Raw genomic sequence first — 23,410 nt, 5'->3', positions numbered from 1 at the left:
TCACCAAGAAAATGCACATCAGCATTCCACTATGAGCAGCGTATACGTCTCATTCCCACCCTGTATCTGTCACACACATGTCAAGCATGGCCCAACAGTCCTGGCTCTACGAAGAACTTAGCAAGATCCAAGTTACAGAAGAGTAGTTACAATGCAAAGAATCCCAAAGGGCAAAAGACATAATGCCTGGGGGGAAAATGTAGTAACTGAATAAGGGTTTGTGGAATGAATGAATGCATTCATGAAACAAAAATGGCACAAAAACATTCCACTGCAAATATCTACAACGGTATTCCTCTCTCCTTCCCTTCCAACTCACAGGTAAACTGAAACTGTTCCATATAATCCGGTACAGGAAGACTACAAGAAAAGATCAATTTTGACTATATGTGTGAGACTTTGCACGTTTAATTGCTAAATATAGAAGTTAAACCCTAGGGAAACAAACATTTATGCAAAATCCCTCCAAAGTGATACTCTTAACACCTAAGATCTACGTGAACCTTACAGAAGAAGTAAGCTCTGCTAAACTGAAGCTAAACAAACAACAACAAAAAAAAACAAATATAAGGAAACAGTCCACCATGAGCTAAAGACATCAGTCATAACACAGAGGATCAGAATGCCAATGATTTCGGATAATGGGACAAGCTGAAAACATATAATTACATTTAATGTAACTAAAGACAAAAGAAACAAAACTATAAGTACAGAAAATGAGGCTGTAAAAATAGATTTAAAAACACATATAGAATTTCTGGAAATTAAAAAAACAGCGACAAGGTGGGCTAAGAGATGGAGTGGAAGAATGAGAAGATACAAAAAGATATTGCAGAAAAAAATATTGGAAGCAGCAATGGCTGAGAGTTTTACAGAATTAGTGACAAACACTACTGTTAATATTCAAGATACACAATAAGTCCTAGCTAGTATAAATTAACACCTAGACATATTATACAGAAATTTCAAAGCACCAAAGGGTGGGGGTATTTAACCCCTTAAATCATGACAAGGTTGGAGGGTCAAATATGCCTCATTATACCCTCCTCCCTTTAGAATTCAGGAAAAGCTGACCAGCATTTACCATCTACACAGACTTTAAGTCTGGTAAGAAATATTTACAATCTATTCTCTCTGGAGTCTGTTACCTAGAGGCTTCATCTGTATGATAAAATTTTGGTCTCCATAACCTCTTAGCAAACCAGACATTCCTTTCTATTGATAATGACTCTTTCAACAAATTGCCAATCAGAAAATTTTAAAATCTACCTATAACCTGGAGGCTCTCCCCTTCGAGTTATTCCATGTTTCTGGACCAAACCAATGTATATCTTAAATATACTTGATTAATGTCTAATGTCTCCCTAAAATGTGTAAAACCAAGCTTCACCCTGAGCACCTTGAGCACACATTCTCAGGGTCTCCTGAGGGCTGTGTCACAGGGCATGGCCACTCATTTAGTTCAGAATAGATCTCTTCAGAGTTTGACTCTCTACATTGACTATAAGACTTGCTGAAAGGATTGCTAAAGGATAAACTTCATGAGGAAATTAAAGTAGGAAAGAAATAGTAAGAAAAGAAACTGATGAATACAGGTAAATTCAAAGAAGCCCAACTGAGAAAAAAAAGTGAAAAATTTAAGGAAAATATAAAAATGTAGGATGACATATAGGAGCTCAAAGTAGCCAAAGAACGGTCATTGATCATTTAGGAAAGTGATGGAGCTATGGATGAACTTTAGTTTGTGTTATCAGGTATAGATATTTAACATTTAAAAGGCATTTTAAAAATAGAAATATAATCTCTAATTTATAACCAATAAAGGAAAGAAATGGATTGAAACAAATTAATCAAAATTAGATGATGGTAGGGAGCAAGAAAAAAGTAAAAGTCCACCTTTATTCATAATTCAATAGTAAACATTTAAAATTCGTTGTTGTTGTTTGTTGTTGTTGTTGTTTGAGACAGAGTTTTGCTCTTGTTGCCCAGGATGAAGAGCAATGGTGTGATCATTCACCACCACCTCTGCCTCCCAGGTACAAGTGATTCTCCTGCTTCAGCCTCCTAAGTGGCTGGCATTACAGGCGTGCACCACCACATCTGGCTAATTTTGTATTTTTAGTAGAGATGGGATTTCTCCCTCTTGGTTAGGCTTGTCTTGAACTCCTGACCTAAGATGATCTGCCCACCCCAGCCTCCCAAAGTGCTGGAATTACAGGCGTGAGCCACCACACCCAGTCTGAAGTATTTTTCTGTAAAGCAGTCAACAATGCAATGATGCTCTCTACCACTGCTTCTATCCAACATTACAAGGGAGGTCTTAACCAAAGCAATAAGACAAGGCAAAAAAGTAAAAACATGACAATTGGAAAAGAAGAAATAAATCTGCTGCCACTTACAGATGATGTAATTGTCTGAAAAACACTACAAGCTATATGGCATACCCATAAAGGTTTTTAAAATTTCTTCAAAGAAATTAATATACAAATATCAAGATTGCTTCTGTAATACAGCAGAAAACAACTGGCAAATATAATTATCCCCTAGCAATTCTACTGCTATGTGTCAGTCTAAGAGATCTCTTGCATGTATGCACACAGAGACAAAAATAAGAATATTTTCTGCAAAAACATTTATGATAGTGAAAGAGCACATTAAGTAAACAAATGCATGAAACCGTCCCTCAGTACGTATCTTTGCACAATAGAATAAATAGCAACAATTAAAATGAATGAACTGCCAATATAGATAAATCTCAGAAACATAATGTTGAATGAAAGGGCAAGTTGCAAAAGAAAGATCTGGCATAGCACCATTTCCATAAAATTTTCCTAAAATGTTATTTATGAATACATACATATGTAGGAAAACATAAAACATGCATGGAAATCATGCAGGGAAAAGAAGCCCCAAACTTCCTACATATAATGTCCTCTGGCTTCAGGACAATAGGATTTTGGCCATATCTGTAACATTTTCCTTTTCTTGACAAAAAGATTTGAAGCAGATATGGAAAACACTTAGATATGGAAAGACACATTTTGTCTTGGTAGTAGGTGCAGGGAAGTCTTATTTTCTGTGCTTAAATTCTTTCATAATTAAAAAACAGTGAAAAGATATTCATTGGTCAGGTTGACACTTTTTTTTTACCAAATTTTCTGATATCCTTGTTAAAGTACCTAGAATAATGCAGGTAAACAATAAGTGTTTGATGAGTGAAATACATGAGAATCATGAAAGCCACTTTGATATTCACCTCCTTCCCCCTCAATTTCTTCTGTATTCTACTTCCTTTCCCTTTTTCTTGCCTGTTTCTGAGAGAGGTCACTGATAACAGCCTAAACTTCCATGCAAAATAAGAACAATACAACAAGGAAAAGAACACACCATCTTTCTTCTCCCAGATTTGTAGACTTCTATTTATGTTTGTGTCAGGGTAAGCTACAGAAGAACTAATTTATCTCCTTTGTTGCTGCTCCACCAGCCAAGCTCATCATTCACACATTAGAGAGCTGAAAATCTTCAGAGATTACAGCTTCCAGCAATAAATTAAACATCTCACTTTGAGGGTTGCTTCCTACTTGATTCTTAAGAAAATTTAAAATAAAATTGCCACAGGGAGGATAAAGATGATGATGGATAACTTATTCCCCAACTTCCCCAGCCTACTTAAAAAAGTTATTTTTCATATAACAAAAGAGAAAGCAAACACTGAAAAAGGTACTAGTATACTTTTTAACCTTTTTGCATGAGCAGCAGGAAAAATATTTTTTCCCTTTATCACAATTTCAGTATGATGACCAGTAACCAAAAACCGCAATATATATAATTATCATTATTGCCTGAATGGAGTTATTTTGGCATTGTACAGCAAGTTAAATGCAGAGTATTAAGAATATGTATTTCTTGTTGAGAGATGAGTTCTTTGTTTACCCTTTCAGAGATTGAGCTTAAATTGAGTCTATATGTACCTTCGTTTATATTAACATATCTGCACCAGCTTTCTCTCCTATCTTTACATGATTCTGCAATACAAACAGGTTCTCAAATATCACCAGAAAATAAACTATTATGAAATACTTGTTCATCTAAAGGTATGAAGCAATGTCTGTAAGGTGAAACTCAATGATCAGCCAAACACCCATATATTTGGACAAAAATCAGACTGTTCAAAATCATCTGACTATATAGACAGGTAAAGTTATTTCAAGTTGGAGAACATAAAAGTTGTAGTCTAAATGATTCACAGGCTTTGTATAAACAACACATGTACCGAAAGTACATTTTTGTTAATGTAAATAGTGGTTTAACCCAACTTTGTTTTTATATGGATAATAAAGTGGATCAACACACCTTTCTCCCACAGTCAGCCAAAAAGATGCCATAACATAGAATATGCTACAGCTCACTCCTGGGATGTAGAGACTATCTTGCAGTTACCCAAACAGGAAGTTCAGGATGCTTGCTTTTCAACTCTTTACACGGTCATATTTTAGGTGTGAGCTTTAGGATTAAAAAAAAATCCACTAGACACCCTATCTTCTTTATAAGGCAGATACAATAATATCGCTGGCAAATCAACATCTTATTTTGAGATAACCTGGAAAGCAGGGTTTTTTTTTTTTCCAAATTTCCTAAAATTTTATGTCTTGATCTCCTCTATAGCAAACATAGAGAGGTACAGTACAAAAGGAGTTCAGATAATTTAACCAAAAATATGCTGGAAAAACTGCTGGCACAAAGTTAGAGCAACTAAACACAGTAATTCAGGAAAGAAGAAATCACACATTGCACAAGCTCCCAATACCCAACTAAAGGAGAATGTCCGGTGGAGATAGTAAACTCTAAGATTATTTTTCCTTATTTGGGCTCTAAGGCAAAAAACCATGAACTAACCTAATTTGTAAAATACCTGGTTTACTGACTTCTGGAAACAGGATATTGATTTTTTAATAAACAATTAAAATGCTTCATTCTCTTTCATAGTTAACATTCACATCACTGTAGTTAACATTCACATCACTGTTGAAAATAGAAGAAATATAATAAAACACCTATTGTACCCCAAAGGTGAAGTTTAAAAACATTCTTATTCTATAACTTCCTATTTAAGAAACATTTTATATAGTTTATTAATTCTTTACCAATATTTGTGCTATCAAAACTGAATTATCGACCATAAAATTAAATACTTTTATAAAATAATCTAAGCTATCAGAATAAAAACTGCTACTACCATTTCAGTTTGTCCATAAAGGTTAAAAGTCCACATACCTCAACAAATATAAAACACGGGATGATGGAATAACTTCGTTGAGTGTTGTTTCCTACAGCCATTTCTCACACCATAGAGCAAGACTGCACCGTCTAAAACTGTCCAGGCTGAAATAGAAATAGGTTGCAGGGTATAAGAACCATATACTGAGAAGTCCCTTCGGTTCTTACATAAAAATATCAGCTACCTTCTAGAGAAGCAGGTTGTGTACAAAAGCAAAACCGTGATCTACAACACAGTCAAGTCAGACTAATAATCATTCCAATGTAAAGCAAATAATATATACTTGCCGTGAATAGTTTTACATTCCAAATAAACAGGTCAGGGGCCCCTTGTGCACTCGGTTAGTGGAACAGAATTCTAATTGCCTGGTACTGCACAGTGCCTTACCCCAGTAGACTGCTCTGATGCCATGACACACAATTTCTAATATAAAACATTTGTTACTGTCCATCCTGCATGCATCTCTCTTACCTGCACCTAATCCTCCCCATTTGCAACCTAGGGAATTGTCTGCTTATGCTCTGGCCTCTCCCTTTGCAACTGACGTTTAGTCCCAAAATGCTAATCCCTGACTTCCTTCCTTGACCATTATTTGCCCTTGCTCCCTTGAATACACAGCCATGAACAACTTTGGTTTAATATGTCACTGATCTGTTTCACTGGTTTCCCTCAGCCCCATGTATGACCCAAACACAAAGCATTAAAGCCATAACACATTTCATTTAGCTTATAAGACATTCACTGACTTTACAAGAATGGTGTAGCTGGGCAATAGCAGACTGTGATCAAACATTTTATTAGAACATATCTGCCTACTTTGAACTGAAAATATTCTTGTATTAGGAGATCAATTAGTTTTGATTCCTCTTAATGCAGTGAAATGTTTAAGCTTTAATGAAATTTCCAGTCCAGAGTTTAAAAAATCCTACATCTTTTACTCTCTAGCCAAAGCAATACTGCACATTTCAGATATCTGCTCTTAAAGTTATTATTTTTCATTTGTTCTGTTCCTTTGTCATCCCTACCAACAGTTCTTGTAGATTTTGATTACAGTATGAAAAGTAACATAGGAACTACTAGTCTATTTGAATGCCCAGCTGTACGTTTTTAAAGGTCAGACATTAATGTTAATGTCTTCATTTCTATCCTTCATAAGTTTCTTCCTGCCCTTTTCCAGAATGAAACTTTAAAATACATATCTTTCCCTTTTGAGATATCAAATCCTCACTTGTCAATAAAAAATTTAATATTATATGCTTTATAAATCCATGCCAATCATAGTATTTAAATTTTTAGGCAACTTAATTTTTTTCAATTAAAATTGGATATTATCTGTTATAAAATAATACCCATACTACATCTGTTATTTCACCATTCTATTTTAGGATTTAGGAAAACTAATATTTTCCATAATAAGAAAGGACTCTATATGTAGAAAACACACTGAATTCATTGGACAACCATGTGATTTTAATTTTGCCCTTGCTTAACCCAAATGCCTTAGAAGTTATTTAGTATTTATGATATAAATGAACTTTCCTGTTAGCATCAACCAAATGGAGTGCTGCGTATCTGAAGGAAAAATTAAATATTAATCATGTTCAAGAAGGGCAAAGCACCAGAAAAAGCAAAGGCACCAGATACCTAGTGTTTTAGATGGCTTCTCCATGCAATTAATAAAGAATAACCATAACATGGAGAATATAAGACAATCTTTAGGATATGAAATTCACATTTTCATTCTTCTGGTCCAAAATGTAACCTAGCTTTTTATATGTATATGGCTTCACACACGCGCGCGCGCGCGCACACACACACACACACACACACACACACACGGGAGTAACTATAGCGAGGTATATTTTATATATACCAATTCACTCAAAGTGCACAATTCAATATTTTAAATAAACTTGCCAAATTGTGCAACTTTCCATAAAATAGTTTTAGAACTTTTTAATCACCCCTAAAAGAATGATCAAGTCCATTTACTGTTAATTCCCACCATCAACTTCTTCAACATATCCCAAAGCCAGGTAATCTAATTTCTGACTCTACAGATCTGCCTTTTCTGGATATTTTAAATGAAAAGAATAATATAACACATGACCTCTTATTTCTGCATTCCTTCATTTAGCATAATGTTTTTGGATTCATTCATGTTGTAGCATATTCCAACATTTTTTTCCTTTTAATTGCCCAATAATATTCCATTGTATGGCTATTGCACCTTTACCAGCTGGTAGAAATTTAGATTGTTTTGAATTTTTGACTATGTCCAATATTTGGTTGTATCTAATTATGGAAAATCACATTAATAACATCTGTATATGATTCTTTGTATGGATTTACATTTTCTTTTCTCTTCTTCTTTTTTTTTTTTTAGATGGAATTTCACTCTTGTTGCCCAGGCTGGAGTACAATGGCATGATCTTGGTCACTGCAACCCCCACCTTTCAGGTTCAAGCGATTCTCCTGCTTCAGCCTCCCAAGTAGCTGGGATTACAGGTGCATGCCACCACACCCAGCTAATTTTTGTATTTTTAGTAGAGATGGGAATTCTCCATGTTAGTCAGGTTGGTCTCAAACTCCTGACCTCTGGTGATCCACCCGCCTCAGCCTCCCAAAGTGCTGGGATTACAGGTGTGAGCAACCATGCCCAGCCTATATTTTCATTTCTCACAGACACCTAAGAGGATTGCTGGGTCATACATTAAATTATGTTTAATTTTTTAAGAGAACTACTAAAATGTTTTCCAAAGTGGTTGTGCCATTTTATATTCCCACCAGCAATGTATGAGGGTTCCCATTTCTCCACATTGGCATTGACATTTTTATTATCTTTTTTATCATAGCCATTCTACTGGGTGTGAAATGATATCTCATTGTGGTTTTAATTTTCATTTCGCTAATAACAAGCGATGTTGAGCATCTTTTATGTGGTTTTTAGCCATTTTTATATCTTCTTTTGTGAAGTATCTATTCAATTATTTCAATGTTTTGCGGTTGGGTTAAAATCTTATTATTTTCAAGATGTAAAGGTTTTTGGTACATTCTATATACAAATCTTTATCAGATACATATTTCCAATATTTTCTTCTAGTCTTTTGCTTATATTTTAATTTTATTTTTTCCATATTTTTTATTGAGGTGAAATTCACACAACACAAAATTAACCATCTTAAAGAAGAGGCTGGGGAGGGATAACTTTAGGAGAAATACCTAACGTAGGTGTAGTGGGGATGGAGGCAGCAAACCACGATGACATGTGCATACCTATGTAACATTAAGCTGCCTCCCACTTCTTTTTCTTTAATTGACCAATAGTTATATATATTTATGAGGTATAATATGGTGTTTCTATGTATGTTTACAATATAAAATGATTAAATCAGGATCATTAACAAATATATCATCTCATATACTTATTTTTTACTACAAAAACATTTAAAGTCCAATTTTGTAGAAATTTTGAAATATAGAATGCATCATTTATTATAACCACCATTCTGTGCAATAAATCATTAAAGCTTATTTTTCCTAACTGAAATTTTTCACCCTTCAATCAACTTCTCCCCTTTTTCCATCCATCCCCCTCTTCCAGCTACTGGTAACCATCATTCTACTTGCTATTTCTATGATTTCAACTTTTTAAAATTCCACATGTAAGCAAAATTATGCAGTGTTTGTCTTTCTGTTCCTAGCCTATTTTATCATGCTCTCCAGGTTCATCCATGTTGTTTATTCCCCGCCTTTTTTAAGGCCAAATAGTATTCCATTACAATATTAGATATATCTATATATATGTGTTTGTGTGTATATGTATATATATACACACACATACCAAATTTTCTTTATCCATTCATTGATGATTGACACCTAGGTAGTTTCAATATCTTGGCTATTGTGAATAATGCTGCAATGAACAGAGAGATATATTTTTGGTATACTGATTTCAATTCCTTTGGATATATACTCAGAAGCAGGATTACTGGATAATATAAATTCTATATTTAGTTTTCTGAGGAGCCTCCATACTGTTTTCCAGAATGAATATATTCATTTAAATTCTCATCAACAGTGCATGAGCATTTTTTTCTCCATACCCTCACTATTATCTTTCATCTTTTTTATAATAGCCATTCTAACAGGTATGAAGTAATATCTCATTGCGATTTTAATTTGTATTTTCCTGATGATCTGTGATGAGTATATACATACTCATATATCTATCTGTTGGCCATTTGTATGTCCACTTTTGAGAGTGTCTATGTAGGTTCTTTGCCCATTTTTTTTGGTTGGGTTGTTTTATTGCTATTGAGTTCTTTATATATTTTAAATATTAGCCCCTCATCAGATTTATGTTTGAAAACAGTTTCTCCCAATCAACAGGTTGTCTCTTAACTCTTCTGTTTCCTTTGTTGTGCAGAGCTTTTCTGTTTGATGTAATCCCATTTATATTTTGCTGCGCTTGTGCTTTTGGGGTCATATCTAAAAACACCTTTGTCCAGACCAACGCTGTGAAGAATTTCCCCTGTTTTCTTCTAGTACTTTTACAGTGCCAGGTCTTATGTTTAAGTATTTAATTCACTTTAATTTTTGTTAATGATGTGAAATAAGACCCCAATTTCATTCTTTGCTCATGTAGATCCAGTTTTCCCAACACTATTTGTTGAAGAGACTATTCTTTCTATACTAGTTCTTCCTTGGCACCTCTGTTGAAAATCAATTGACCACAAATATATGGGCTTATTTCTGGGCTCTCTATACTGTTCCATTGGTCAAAATGTCTACTTTTTATGCCAGGACTATGTTGTTTTTGTTCACTATAGCTTTGTAATAGATTTTGAAGTTAGGTAGTGTAATGTCTTCAGTTTTATTCTTTTTTTCTTGATTCCTTTGACTATTTGAAATCTTTTGTGGTTCAATATAAATTTTATAACTTTTTATTTTGATAGGGATTTTACTGAATCTATAGACCTCTTTGGGTAGTATGGACATTTAAAAAATTTTCTTAACTGTTTTAGTTCAGGATTTTCTACAGGGACATAATCAAGCAGAATTAATTTTATATATATATGGGAGTTTATTAAGTATTAACCCACATGATCACAAGGTCCCACAATAGGCTGTTTGCAGGCTGAGGAGCAAGGAGAGCCAGTCTGAGTTTCAAAACCGAATAACTTGGAGTCTGATGTTCCAGGGCACGAAGTATCCCACATGGGAAAAAGATACAGGCTGGGAGGCTAGGCCAGTCTAACCTTTTCAAGTTTTTCTGCCTGCTTTATATTTGCTGGCAGCTGATTAGATGGGTTTGATTAGATTAACAGTGGGTTTGCCTTCTCCAGCCCACTGACTCAAATGTTAATATCCTTTAGCAATGCCCTCACATACATACCCAGGATTAATATTTTGCCTCCTTCAATCAAGTTGACATTCAGTATTAATTATCACAAGTCCATCCCTTGTCAACTTAAACCCATACACATCTCCTGAGATTATACATAATCTTCAAATAAAGACAATAATAAGGTCATAATTATGTCTAACATAATACAACTATCCTTCATACAACAGGAAATGCACCAATCCCCAACCCAAATTACATAAAGTTAACAATACTTAAATGCTGATATGAAGTCAAGAAAGCTCATGTTACATGATAAAGAAAAAAGGAAATAAAATGAAGATTTTTTTTAGTACAAGTGTATACATGCACAAACATGTTTTTAACAAAAGAAGGAATATTCCTGGCAATTACAGTCCTCATTTCTGGAGCTGGTCACATGGTTGTATCTGGTATTGATGATGATCTTCTTCTACTACTCATTCTGTATTCCCTTTGCCTTCAGCAAGCACCTTAGCAGGTCATGGTTTTTTTCCTGTGGAGCGACCCAAACCTTTTTTCCTGAAGGGTCTGGGCCATTTGTAGTCCTGTCTGGATTGATGTGTTGTAGTTTCCCACTGACCTTGATCTCAGGGCATAGTAATACTAAGAGACACTCTAATGGATTTCCTGTATTCCATGGATTAGGTTGTTGTAGTTTCCCATTGACCTTAATCACAGGGCAAGGCAATACTAAGAGACACTCTAATGAATCTCCTGTATTCCATGCATGCTCTTCCTTACCTCTATTGTGGAGCAGCAGATTGATTTCATTTTGACAGTCCAAGCCAATTGCCCCAGCCAATACTGTAACTCCCTTCTTAGCCTGTTGACTTAAATGTAGGAGAAGCCCAAAGTGTCCAAGTGACAATCATAACTTCCAGTTTAATGGAGTCATTGTTGTGTCTCCTGGTGGCAGTGTTCCTTCCCCTGGAACTAAGACCTCTAGGCTAACAGAACATAATGTCACAGGAACAGGAAGCAAAAATTTTGCTAGTAGATTGCTAGGGGTGATGGTGAGTGGTGCCACTTCCACTTCTACCCCTCGATTGCTAGACCCATGAATCCTGGCTATGGGACAAACAGTACCATACATTGGACACTGATTCAGAGCATACATGGCCTTCTGGGGAACTCTGCCCCAGTTCTGCAAAGTATTGTCACCAAATTGTCATTGTAATTGTGATTACAAAAGTCCATTCCACCATCCTATCAATCCAGCTGCTTCAGGATGATGGGGAACATGGTAAAACCAGTGAATTCCATGGGCATGAGCCCAGTGCTGCACTTCTTTAGCTACAAAACTAGTGCCTTGGTCAGAGGCAATGCTGTGTGGAATACCATGATGGTACATAAGACATTCCGTAAGCCCACTGATGGTAGTCTTAGCAGAAGCATTGCATGCAGGATAGGCAAACCCATATCCAGAGTAAGTGTCTATTTCAGTGAGGTCAAATCTCTGCCCTTTCCATGATGGAAGAGGTCCAATATAATCAACCTGCCACCAGGTAGATGGCTGATCACCCCAAGGAACAATGCCACATCCAGGGCTCAGTGTTGGTCTCTGCTGCTGGCAAGTTGGGCACTCACCAGTGCCAGTATCCAGGTCAGCCTTGGTGAGTGGAAGTCAATGTTGCTGACCCCATGTGTAACCTTCATCACTGCCACCATGGCCACTCTGTTCATGGGCCCACTGGGCAATGATAGGAGTGGCTAGGGAAAGAGGCTGACTGGTATCCACAGGTCACAGGTCATCATATCCATGCGATCTTAAAATTCTCTTCTGCTGAGGTCACTTGTTGGTGAGTACTCATATGGGATACAAATATCTTCACAGTTTTTGACCACTCAGAGAGGTCCATCAACATTAATGATGTATTTTAGATTTATATTTTACTATTTAGCCATTTTTACTTAGAAATTTTCCTTGTTAAACTTCAATTTCAAAGATTATTTAATACAGATACTGATTACCTTACTATTCTTATACCAATCCAATTTTTTTTTTTTTTTTTTTTTGAGACGGAGTCTTGCTCTGTCACCAGGCTGGAGTGCACTGGCACAATCTTGGCTCACTGCAACCTCCACCTCCCGGATTCAAGCGATTCTTCTGCCTCAGCCTCCCGAGTAGCTGGGACTACAGGTGTGTGCCAAATGCCTGTCTAATTTTTGTATTTTTAGTAGAGACAGGGTTTCACCATGTTGGCCAGGATGGTCTCGATCTCTTGACCTCATGATCCACCTGCCTCAGCTTCGCAAAGTGCTGGGATTACAGGTGTGAGCCACTGCGCCCGGCCACCAATCCAAATTTTTAAAAGCAATTTACAATGTAAAAAATACAAATCAATGTTAAAATAAAGTTAATGTTGGGAATTATTAACTTTAAAGTTAATAATTATTAACTAAAAGACTATAGAAATTATATAAATGATACAACTTAATAGAAAAATGGATATAGTCAATTTAAAGAAGAAATATGGATGACTAACATGAAAATATTTACAACTTCATTAATAGGTTATAAAAACTAAAATAATATTTTTTGTTTCACACCCAGGAAACTGGAAAATGGTAAAACTCTAATAGCATCACAGGTTGGCCATATGGAGCAGCAAATGATCTTTTACACAGGTGAAAGAAGTGCTATTTGGAACAACCATTTTGAAGAATTATTCAGCAAAATCTAGTATAGTGCAAGATTCTCATTCATTTCACCTCACCAAACAACAACAACAAATACCCTTAGTAAAATTCTAACCATACAAAACATACCTTAGTTTTATTTCTATACCCTAAGAATTAACTATCTAAAAAAGAAATGATGAAAACAAGCCAATTCACAATAGCATTGAAAAGAATACAATACTTAAATTTAACTAAAGAGGCAAAATATCTGTATATTGAAACCAGTACATGTTGATGAAAGAAATTGAAGAGGACACCAAAAAAAAAAAAAAAAAAAAAAAAAAAAAAAAAAAAAAAAAAAAAAGGCATCCCATGTTCATGGATTGTAGTAATATTGTTAAAATGTCCAGACTACAAAAAATGATCTACAGATTCAATGCAATTCCTATCAAAATTCCAACAGCATTTTTCACAGAAATAGAAAAAAAGTCCTAAAATTCCTATGGAACCAAAAAAGACCCCAAATCACCAAAGTAATCTTGAACAAAAGAAAAAAGCTGGAGGCATCAAACTTCCTGATTTCAAAATATATTACAAAGTTACAGTAATTAAAACTTTCTTTGCTGAGACTGTTTTTTTCACTTGTTTCAAAGATATTTGTAATTTTCCACTGAAGCATTTGTATGATGGTCGTTCTATGATCCTTTTCAGATAATTTTAACATCTATGTTATCCTGGCATTGGTGTCTTTTGATTATGTTTTCATAATTAGTTTAGGATATTTTTGATTCTTGGTATGAAATGTGATTCTTTGTTAAAACCTTAGGATATTATAAGCCTCAGAATTTTCTTCTGATCTTGTGTTTAATGTCATTCCCCTGACACTGCTCAAGTGGGTGGGGGAGGAATGTCACTTTGTTATTGTGTGTGTGAAGTCTAGGTTTTCCACCTGGCCTCACATAATACATGGTTAGGGAGTGGCGCCTTGTTATTGCTTAGCAGAAATGGAGTTCAACATTCCCACTAGGCCTCCACTGATACCACCTTGGTGGAGACAGAGGTACCTCATTACTGCCCCTGGGTGGCCTCCACAGATACTGCAAGAAGGTGGCATTGCTATTGGTAGTAAAATTTCTGACTTTCCTCTGATACCACCCCAGTGAGGAATGGGAAGGAATGCCTCATTACTGCCTGTTGGAGTAGGAATCCTGGTTTCCCACATATTCTCTCTTAACATCATAGGGGGGAAGATACTGACTTCTGGCTTCCCACTTGGCCTTCTCTGTCCTGACCCCAGCAAGAGTTTTGGGAGCTTCCTCATATCCTGGCAAGGGTGGATATCTAAGCACTCAATTCAGTCTTTTCTAGCAGAGCTGGAGGTAGGGCCTCAGTTTTTTTCTGTGGTGTTTGACTGGGGTCAAGAGGGTTTATATCTGAAAGTTGTCTGGCTTGTCAGGCTACCCTTTTCCAGGCCCTTTAGCTAGAACAAGCAGGCATTTCTTGGGGTATTAATTTGTCTGCTTTTATTACATCTGTGGCTGCCAGCTTCTCCAATATCAGGTCTGAGATACTTGAGGCAAAAAGAAAATCCTGAGAACTCACTACTATGTTGTTTCTTGGGTTCTAAAGTCCTTAGCCAGTCTGGCTTTTCCTCCAAGCTTTCTACTTGCATTTAGTGAAAGGAATAGGGAAAAGTAAGTCTTACTTTATCTTCTCAAAGCAAAAGTCATCGTGACTCTTTCTGAAGAACTGCCACATATGGCAGCCACCAAGATTCTCATTTAGTCCAGCCTTGCTGTGTTCTCACGAATTTGAGTTTCTTGATGACTAAGTTTCAAATTACCAGAACAAGCCACATAATTTATTCATTTGCTTATCCTTAAATCATGCCAGGTATCCCATTATGTATGACTGGAAGCAATAAACTAGTCAAATACCCTGTATTCTAGGGGCCAACAGATATCAAGAAGAGACTGAAAAACAAATATATAAACAATATAACAATGTATCATAGGTATTCACATAAAATAAATAATGATGGCGCCAAAGAATAATCAATTCTAACCTTGCAGATAAGAGATGTGTTATATATTAGGCAAAGTAGACAGTGCCTAGAACCCACAACACTTTTTAGCAGTCTATGAAAATGTTTTAATTTCTTTTAAAATCAGAAGAAAAGGTAACTTTTAGGTAGACAAAAATGTTTTAATATATAATATTAATATATTCAGTTTTATGCCAATTCAATTGTAAAATACAAATTTTAATTTTTTTTCATGAAGAAAGGTGCCCACAAAACTGCTTAGAGCTCATGAAATAATAATGCAGCCCTAGCTGGAATAAATGTTAAGTAAAGGTTTGTTAGAAGAGACAGCTTGTCTAAGTTGATTAAAATAGTGTAAGTGTTCCTTATCAGACAAAGGATAGAGAGGCATTTCAGCTAAAAGGAACAGCAGGAGTGAAGGTTTTCAAAGATAGGAATCAGCCTAACATGTTTGTGAAACTCTAAAAACAATACCAGGTCAAATGTATGAAGTTCAAGGAAGAGCTATAGATGCTATCAACATTTGTTTATGTACTTGAAGCCCATTATACACAAACTCTCAGAATACTTCAAGAATAAGAATCACAGAATTGGTTATTTCCACATCAGATAGGGATATACAAGTAAAAAAAAAAAAAAAGAATCAATATTGACAGACACTGATGTTCCTTGCTAATTAAGTCAAATAAAGCTCATCATTTCTGTGCATGTAAATATATTATGAATCAGACTTCTTTGGAATATAAATTTCAATAAAAGATTCAATGTTCTCTTACGTGCTCCCATGGAATTTTCTACACAATTTCTTTCCTCTTATTTATGAGAAATATAATCATTCCCAGGTAACTTGTGACAAATAAAAATGATTACCCTTTACAAAGTATCTGTGTCTATGGTACAGAAAATGGATGATGATGGAGTATGGCGATAGCAGGAGGGGAAAAAAAACCTCTTTCATTTCTAAACGATGCAAAGTCAGATCCATGTGATCAGTCAGGGAACGTGCAAAAAACAAAAATGCCCTTCAGAAAGGTCTCCATGACTTAGTGGACCTCTCTGCCCAGCCTTGATGTCAGTTAAATTGCTAGTGGTCAAGTCACAGCCTGTGGTCATTCACAATAGCCCAGCACTTACCATTTTAAGAAAGCTACAAATTGCTCTTTGTATAGAGGATATGTTCAATTAATCTTTTTTAAATGTCATGATGATTCTGTTCAAAATTAGAATGACTTAATAGATTTCACTAAAATAAAAATCTAAAAAACTAGGCAACAACAAGCTCACCAAATATTGTACCCTTCAAAGTATGCCCAAGAATTCTGCACTTTGAGCCTCCATTGATTTTTGAGTGGTGTCTTTTCTTTTCTTTTCTTTTCTTTTTTTTTCTGACAGGATCTCACTCTGTTACCCAGGCTGGAATGCCATGATGCCATCACAGCTCACTGCAGCCTTGATATCCTTGATATCTCCCTGGCACAACCAATCCTCCCACCTCAGCCTCCTGGGCAGCTGGAACTAGAGCACATGCCACCATGTCCAGCTAATTTTTAAAGTTTCTGTGGAAACAGGGTCTCACCATGTTGCCCAGGCTGGAACAGTGTTTCTCAATTCTGTCACTGCTGATCTTTCAGGCCAGATAATTCTTTGTTGTGAAGTGCTCTGCTGAACATTGCTGGATGTTTAGTAATATTGCTGGCCCCTGTCCACAAAATGGCAATAGTAGCAATTCTCTCTTTGCCACTCAAGGGTGAAAACTTAACATTTCTGCAGATGTGGCCACATGTCCTCTTCAAGGGGAGTGAGGAAAAAGGCATGGAGGCTACCAATGATGAAGAACTACTAATTTAGAAGGATTGAGAGCAGAGCCCCTAGAATGAGAATTTTTGAGCTGGTGAAGAAACTGCTTTACCTAAATTAAAGGTCATAGTTTTAGCCAAGGGACAACCATATTCCTGTCTAATACCTAACAGAGGGAAATCTGAAAATTACCTCTGTGTCTTATTGTATTGGAAACAAAGGGCTTCTCAAGTCCAGAGGCTATGGGTGATGTTAAAACACTCAACTCCAGAAGAAAGCGGGGCTGTTTTATGCACTAGGTACTATAGGCCCAACTGCTAGAGCTGGTGAGCTATTTAAGAGCCCATGAAAATACAGAAGAAATTTTTTAAAGGCATCAAAAATATGTAAAACCAAATGAATAAATATGTAAGAATATGCCTGAAAAGGTAAACTCTAGCAATTTCATTAACTATTAAACTTAGTCTTCATAACAATTTCATTAATATAAAAATGACTTGTAAGGAAGGTACTCTTAATTTTAAAAAATCCTTTGCAGAGAAACTATAAATAACTGTATATTAAATTAGTGACTCAAGAAAAGGATTTTAAAAGAATAGTGAAAATCTTTTCATTTCACTTTACCATAAAATAAAAGTTTACTCCTAGATGTAGATTATTCTTTACGGGTTTGTTATCCTACGGACTGGGACCTCAAAAAGTGAGCACTGAAAACAATCTTAACAACCTTAAAATAGCTCTAGAGGGATTTTGCTTCCAGCCAAGATAAAGTAAGTAGAACTGGATTTCATGCCTGAAACAACTAAGAAATGCAGACAAAAATAAATGAGACAATGGTATTCAAGACCTTGGACATGAGGCAATAAAGTGCAATGATCCCTGAAAGATGGGAACAAGCAGAGGTGAGCCCCATGATTGCCCTAGCTTACAGCCTGGAGAGTCTCTAGGTAACGACACAACAAGGGGAATCCAGGCAGGTTGCCAGTGATCCCCCTGAGCTGGGGCACAAATTGCTGGGAAAGCAGAGAGGCCATAGCGTCTCAGTTTCACAAGGCAGAGTTCCAGGGAGAGGAGAGCGCTGCACTGAGACAGCACTTGGGAGTTTGCAGAGGGACCTTGAGTCTTCAGCAGCGTACCGATGAACACATGCATGGGTGGAAACTACCCAAGGCCCAGGGAAAAACCCTCTAAGATTAGAATAAGTAATAATCAGAGTTTTTACACAGGGCCAAGAACACTTTCTCTTCCCACCAACCAAAGTAGAAAACCTCCTAACCAGCCGTGCATGGTGGCTCATGCCTGTAATCCCAACACTTTGGGAGACCGAGGTGGGCAGATCACGAGGTCAAGAGATCTAGACCATCCTGGCCATGACGAAATCCCATCTCAACTAAAAATACAAAAATTAGCCGGGTGTGGTGGCACGCGCCTGTGGTCCCAGCTACTCGGTAGGCTGAGTTGGAAGAATCGCTTGAACCCAGGAGGCGGAGGTTGCAGTGAGCCGAGATTGCGCCACTGCACTCCAGGCTGGTGACAGAGCAAGACTCCGTCTCAAACAAACAAACAAACAAAAACCCTCCTAACTAACTCATCGGATATCAGTTGTACTTAGGTTTTGATTGAATAATTCAGCATGAAAACATTTCTCATCCAGGGACCATTAAGTGACATTGAAAAGTACTCCTTGCAGCATGTTTTCTGTTTTTGCTTTCCCCTTTAGGGTGTCTGTTACCAAATGCTGAGTTCTCATTGAGATATCTCTTGTTTTGCAAAAGACATCTTAACATGTTATAGCCAGTCTTTGCACTACTGAGTGGTATTATGGTATGCTTTTTCCCTGGTGTTGGAATCTCCTAGCAAGTACATGTGACAGCACAATCCATGGCCCAGGTCAAGTTGAAGGCATCTCTAATAGGAGTTTTATAACATTTCACATGGTGAAATTCCCTAGAAGTTCCTCAAAATTAGATTGGTTCACAATAAAATGAGATTATGGCTAGAATTAAGTGGGGGTGGCATATCTCTACATAACACTAAATCTTAATTGGAGGTAAGAGGGTTGGAGTAGAAAAGGAAAAATTAAAAGATAAGAAAGATTGAGCTGTGAGAGTTATACTTCATCATATTCCCTGGTATCCAGAGCAAGCCATGATCCCAAAAGGGAGCTCCTCTTTGACACATGTTAAATAGGCATTCACTTCCTCAGTGGTACTGAGCTACCCCTCCCTATTCTGGATCATTTCTGTTCAGTACATGATCCCTAAGATCAAATTTAATTTTAAAATTAATTTGCACTTAATTCTCAAAGCTAGAAACAGTCTATTTTTTAAAGAACAAAGACATGAAGGGATAGGAACAAATCCAATGAGATTGTAGGTGAGTGCAAAATAGATTTCACCAATAGATGGTGTGGGGTTTAGTAATACACTACTTGAGCTTTCAAGAGAAATACTTCGTTCACCTTTAGAGAGTTGCAAAGCTTGTGAAGGATGACAATGTGAAGACCCCGACACAACAGGAGGGTGGCATTGGCACTGCCCTTCTCTACAGTCTCTCCACTCCAGTTTCTCACAGCTAGATCCACAGTCCTGCCCTTGAGCTATCCCCAACTAAGGCAATGAGATACAAAGCATGGAAGAACTACAATCCAGGGGAATCTGGAATTGAGTCAAATCTTTGCAAACTACTCAGATTCAGGAATGCTGTGAGGACACCTGGGCCCCCATATTATTCTTAAGTGGCTTTTTAGACCCAGGGTAGTTCCAGGTTTCCCCAGGCTCTCACAGTACACTGTCCTTGTCCATAAGACCAGTCCTTCAGCTTTGTTCCCATGGCTTAAATCTGGTGTATCACAAATACCTCATTCTCTCTCCAAGCCTGGGTCCCTACTGGACCTCAAGTGAGTGACCAGGACTCAACTGCCCTATTCACCTGTCTGAATCCTTACACTCATACGTCTGGTTCACAATTCAGTTCTGTGCCTGAATGGAAAGTCTACAAGACAGTCATTGCTGTCTTGGAGTTGGGGACCCCTGGCCTAGAACACTCTTACCCCTCTATGTTTGCCTAGGAAAATGTCTGTCTGTCCTTCAGATCTGCAATTAAATGCCATTTTCTTTTCTTTCCTTTTTTTTCTTTAAGAGACAGGATCTTTCTCTGTCACCCAGGTTGGAGTCCAGTGATGGAATCATAACCTGCCATACCCTTGACCTTCCTGGCTCAAGTGATCCTCCCACCTCAACCTCCCCAGTAGCTGAGATTACAGGCACATGCCACCATGCTTAACTATCCTTTTAAAAAATTTTTTGTAAAGATGGAGTCTCACTGCATTGCCCAGGCTGGTCTTAAATCCCTGGACTCAAGTGATCCTCGACCTCGGCCTCCTAAAGTGCTGAGATTACAGCATGAGTCACTGTGTCTGGCCTAAATGCCATTTTCAGTGGGAATGCTTTCTCACCCTCTCAGACTACTTTAGGTCTATTACACACTTTCATCATACTTCTTCCTAGTATGTGAAATGGTCTAGCTGTGTCCTCACCTAAATCTCGTCTTGGATTATAGCTCCCAGAATCCCATGTGTCATGGGAGGGGCCTGGTGGGAGGTAATTGAATCATGAGGGTGGGTCTTTATCATGCTGTTCTCATGATAGTAAATAAATATATAAAGATCTGACGGTTTTATAAAAAGGAGTTCTCCTACACACGTTATCTCTTGTCTGCTGCCATGTAAGATGTGTCTTGCTTCCTCTTTAATTTCTACCATGATTATAAGGCCTCTCCAGCAATGTGGAACTGTGAGTTCATTAAACTGCTTTCCTTTATAAATTACCTAGTCTCTGGTATCTTTATTAGCAGTGTGAGAGCAGACTAAAACAGTATGTATTGTGTAATTACTTCATATCTTTACTTTTCTGCACTGTCAACTTTGCTCCATGAGGCCAGGTCTTGGTCAGTACAGTAACCTTAGCACTTCATACAGTGGTTGGCACATAGTAGGTACACAGTAAATGTTAATATAAACAACGTGTCTCAGCTACTCAGCTCCATCATTTGATTCTAACTTAGCCCTAGATTAGTTTTCTTAAGCTCCAGATCCACTCTTAGGTCTTAGGTCAATCCTCACTGGGTCTTGAATGAAGTCAACAAGATGGTCTTAATCTAGATCTCAGGTCAATCATATCCACGTATTCCAACAAGATAGAACTCACTCTACCTTGGACCCTAAGAACAGTGAAAAATAAAGTATTTGGAAGTCCTAGACATAAAAATGTAAATCAGAACACATTTCCAAATGTAAAATTGAAAGGAGAGATTATTTTACTGAATTCTACATCTGGGTTATTATTATGAAAAAAATCACTTTAGATTTTTTTTTAAAAATGTATACCTTGATTACATGTAACAAAAAGTAAAATTTTTTGTTAAGTCCAAGTTCATCTAAAAAAGTAATTCATCTGAGTTAAAGACTAGTCTTTTTAAGACAACAGTAAGAATAAGAATGATGCCAACCACAAAACTCAGCAGGTGACCTGAAGCAGTTGAGAAGAAAGCAGAAAGCATGATAATGTCAAAATAAACTCATGGATAGGGAGTATCCTGAATTACCTTACGGTCTACCATCAGGAGAACTGCTAAGTAGGAAATCACCATCCCCATACTAAAGAGCATTGCCCTAATTTCTTCTTAAAATTGTCCTTGTTTACCTCTAATTTTCCACTAGAAAAAAATAGCTGCAAAAAGAAGAAGGGCACAAAGAGATTTGCTTAATGAGAAAGTAGCAAGTTAATGTTTCCTTCAATAAAATCAAAAGCCGGGAGAAAATGAGGTTTTGATGCCCAGTTAAACTGAGACCTTAAAGCAATGGAGCAAGAACTGAAGCACGCGCACACACACACTCGCACACACACGTGTATTGTATTGTGTAACACACACACACGTATTGTATTGTGTAACACACACATATACACGTATTGTATTGTGTAAGACACACACACTTGCACACACACATATTGTATTGTGTAACACACACATATTGTCACACACACTCATACACACACGTATTGTATTGTGTAATTGTATTGCGTAACACACACACGTATTGTATTGTGTAATTCTATTGTGTAACACACACACGTATTGTAGTAATTGCATTGTGTAACACACACACACACATACACTCACTCACTCCAAAAGGGATGAGACATTGGGAAAGTCCCCAGCAAAAGTTGTACTTGGTTTAAAGTGTAGTTGGTTTAAAGTCTGGGAGAAAATAGGCCAAGAATATGTTGTCATTGCTCTCAGCTTAAAGGTAATGAATATAATTCTTTAAAAATACTTAAGTATTTGTAATCTTACTTCTTGCTTTGGTTATAAAACTTCAAACATAAAGAAGCAACTGATGTTATCAACAACAATAAACCCCTATTACATTGCTATTATGATCCAGGTTGTAGGGCTGACTACGTAAAAGGTCAAGAATTGTTTTGTTCTGTTCTCTCACACTCTTTCAATGAAAAATGTCCATTAATAAGGTTTAAGATGAACTTGGAGTATGTTAAAGTCTATTGTAAAATGTCCCATATTTTAGAAAGCTTTTAGTGTTCCTAGTGTCATAATGCCTTTTACTAAACTATTTTGAAGAAGAGTATTGAGAAAAAGGTTCTGCTTTATCCATTTACCCACCAATCCAATAATGCTTTAAGTACCTTTTGGGTACAAGTCCTTATCTTATGCTTTGAGTCTTGCAAATATGAGTTAAGCAGTCATTGACAGCAGGTAGCTTACAACCTAGCAAGAGTAAATGCAGATGGAAATGCAGACTCTATTTTTAAAATAACACAGAGAATGAGAATTCATAGGAAGTAGAATTTTTCCATAGATGATAGTTGAGCTAGGCCTGTGAGGACAGGTTAGTTACGGAGAAGCCTAGGAGAAAAGAGAGGGAATAAGGAATGGAATGAGCAAAGTATGGAACAGAACGTGCCATACTGTATCTATGGCATGAAATTAGGGTTAGTCAAGTTTGGCTAGCACATAAAAGACACCAAGGAAAGTAGCACTGCAGATGGGACTGAGTTGTTGAACACAAGTTAAGGATGTTAGAGTTCCTTTATCAACTACGGCTAAGAGAATGCAAGAGGAATGGTGGTGGGTATCCACTGGAGGAAGACTTATTAGGTGCCACTGTCATCTAGGTCAGAATTAGAATTTATATGGTTTGGCTGTGTCCCCATTCACATCTCATCTTGAATTGTAGCTCCCATAATTCCCATGTGTTGTA

General features: G+C 36.8%; 1 protein-coding gene across 3 annotated transcripts in view; it reads right to left on the bottom strand.

Moving 5' to 3' along the window:
- Positions 1-23,410, bottom strand: part of PLPPR1 (phospholipid phosphatase related 1) — a 464,080-nt gene that overhangs the window by 150,138 nt on the left and 290,532 nt on the right. For all 3 annotated transcript variants that reach the window (XM_074395106.1, XM_003940093.2, XM_074395107.1), the window contains one exon: positions 5,275-5,382. In XM_074395106.1, coding sequence (XP_074251207.1) covers positions 5,275-5,337 — 63 coding nt within the window. In that variant the 5' untranslated portion in view covers positions 5,338-5,382. The remainder of the gene's footprint in view (positions 1-5,274; positions 5,383-23,410) is intronic.

The sequence above is a fragment of the Saimiri boliviensis genome, chromosome 2, assembly GCF_048565385.1.
Source record: "Saimiri boliviensis isolate mSaiBol1 chromosome 2, mSaiBol1.pri, whole genome shotgun sequence".
NCBI lineage: Eukaryota > Metazoa > Chordata > Mammalia > Primates > Cebidae > Saimiri > Saimiri boliviensis.
Note: the sequence above shows the minus strand (reverse complement) of the source record. Positions and strands in the feature narration are given on the sequence as shown.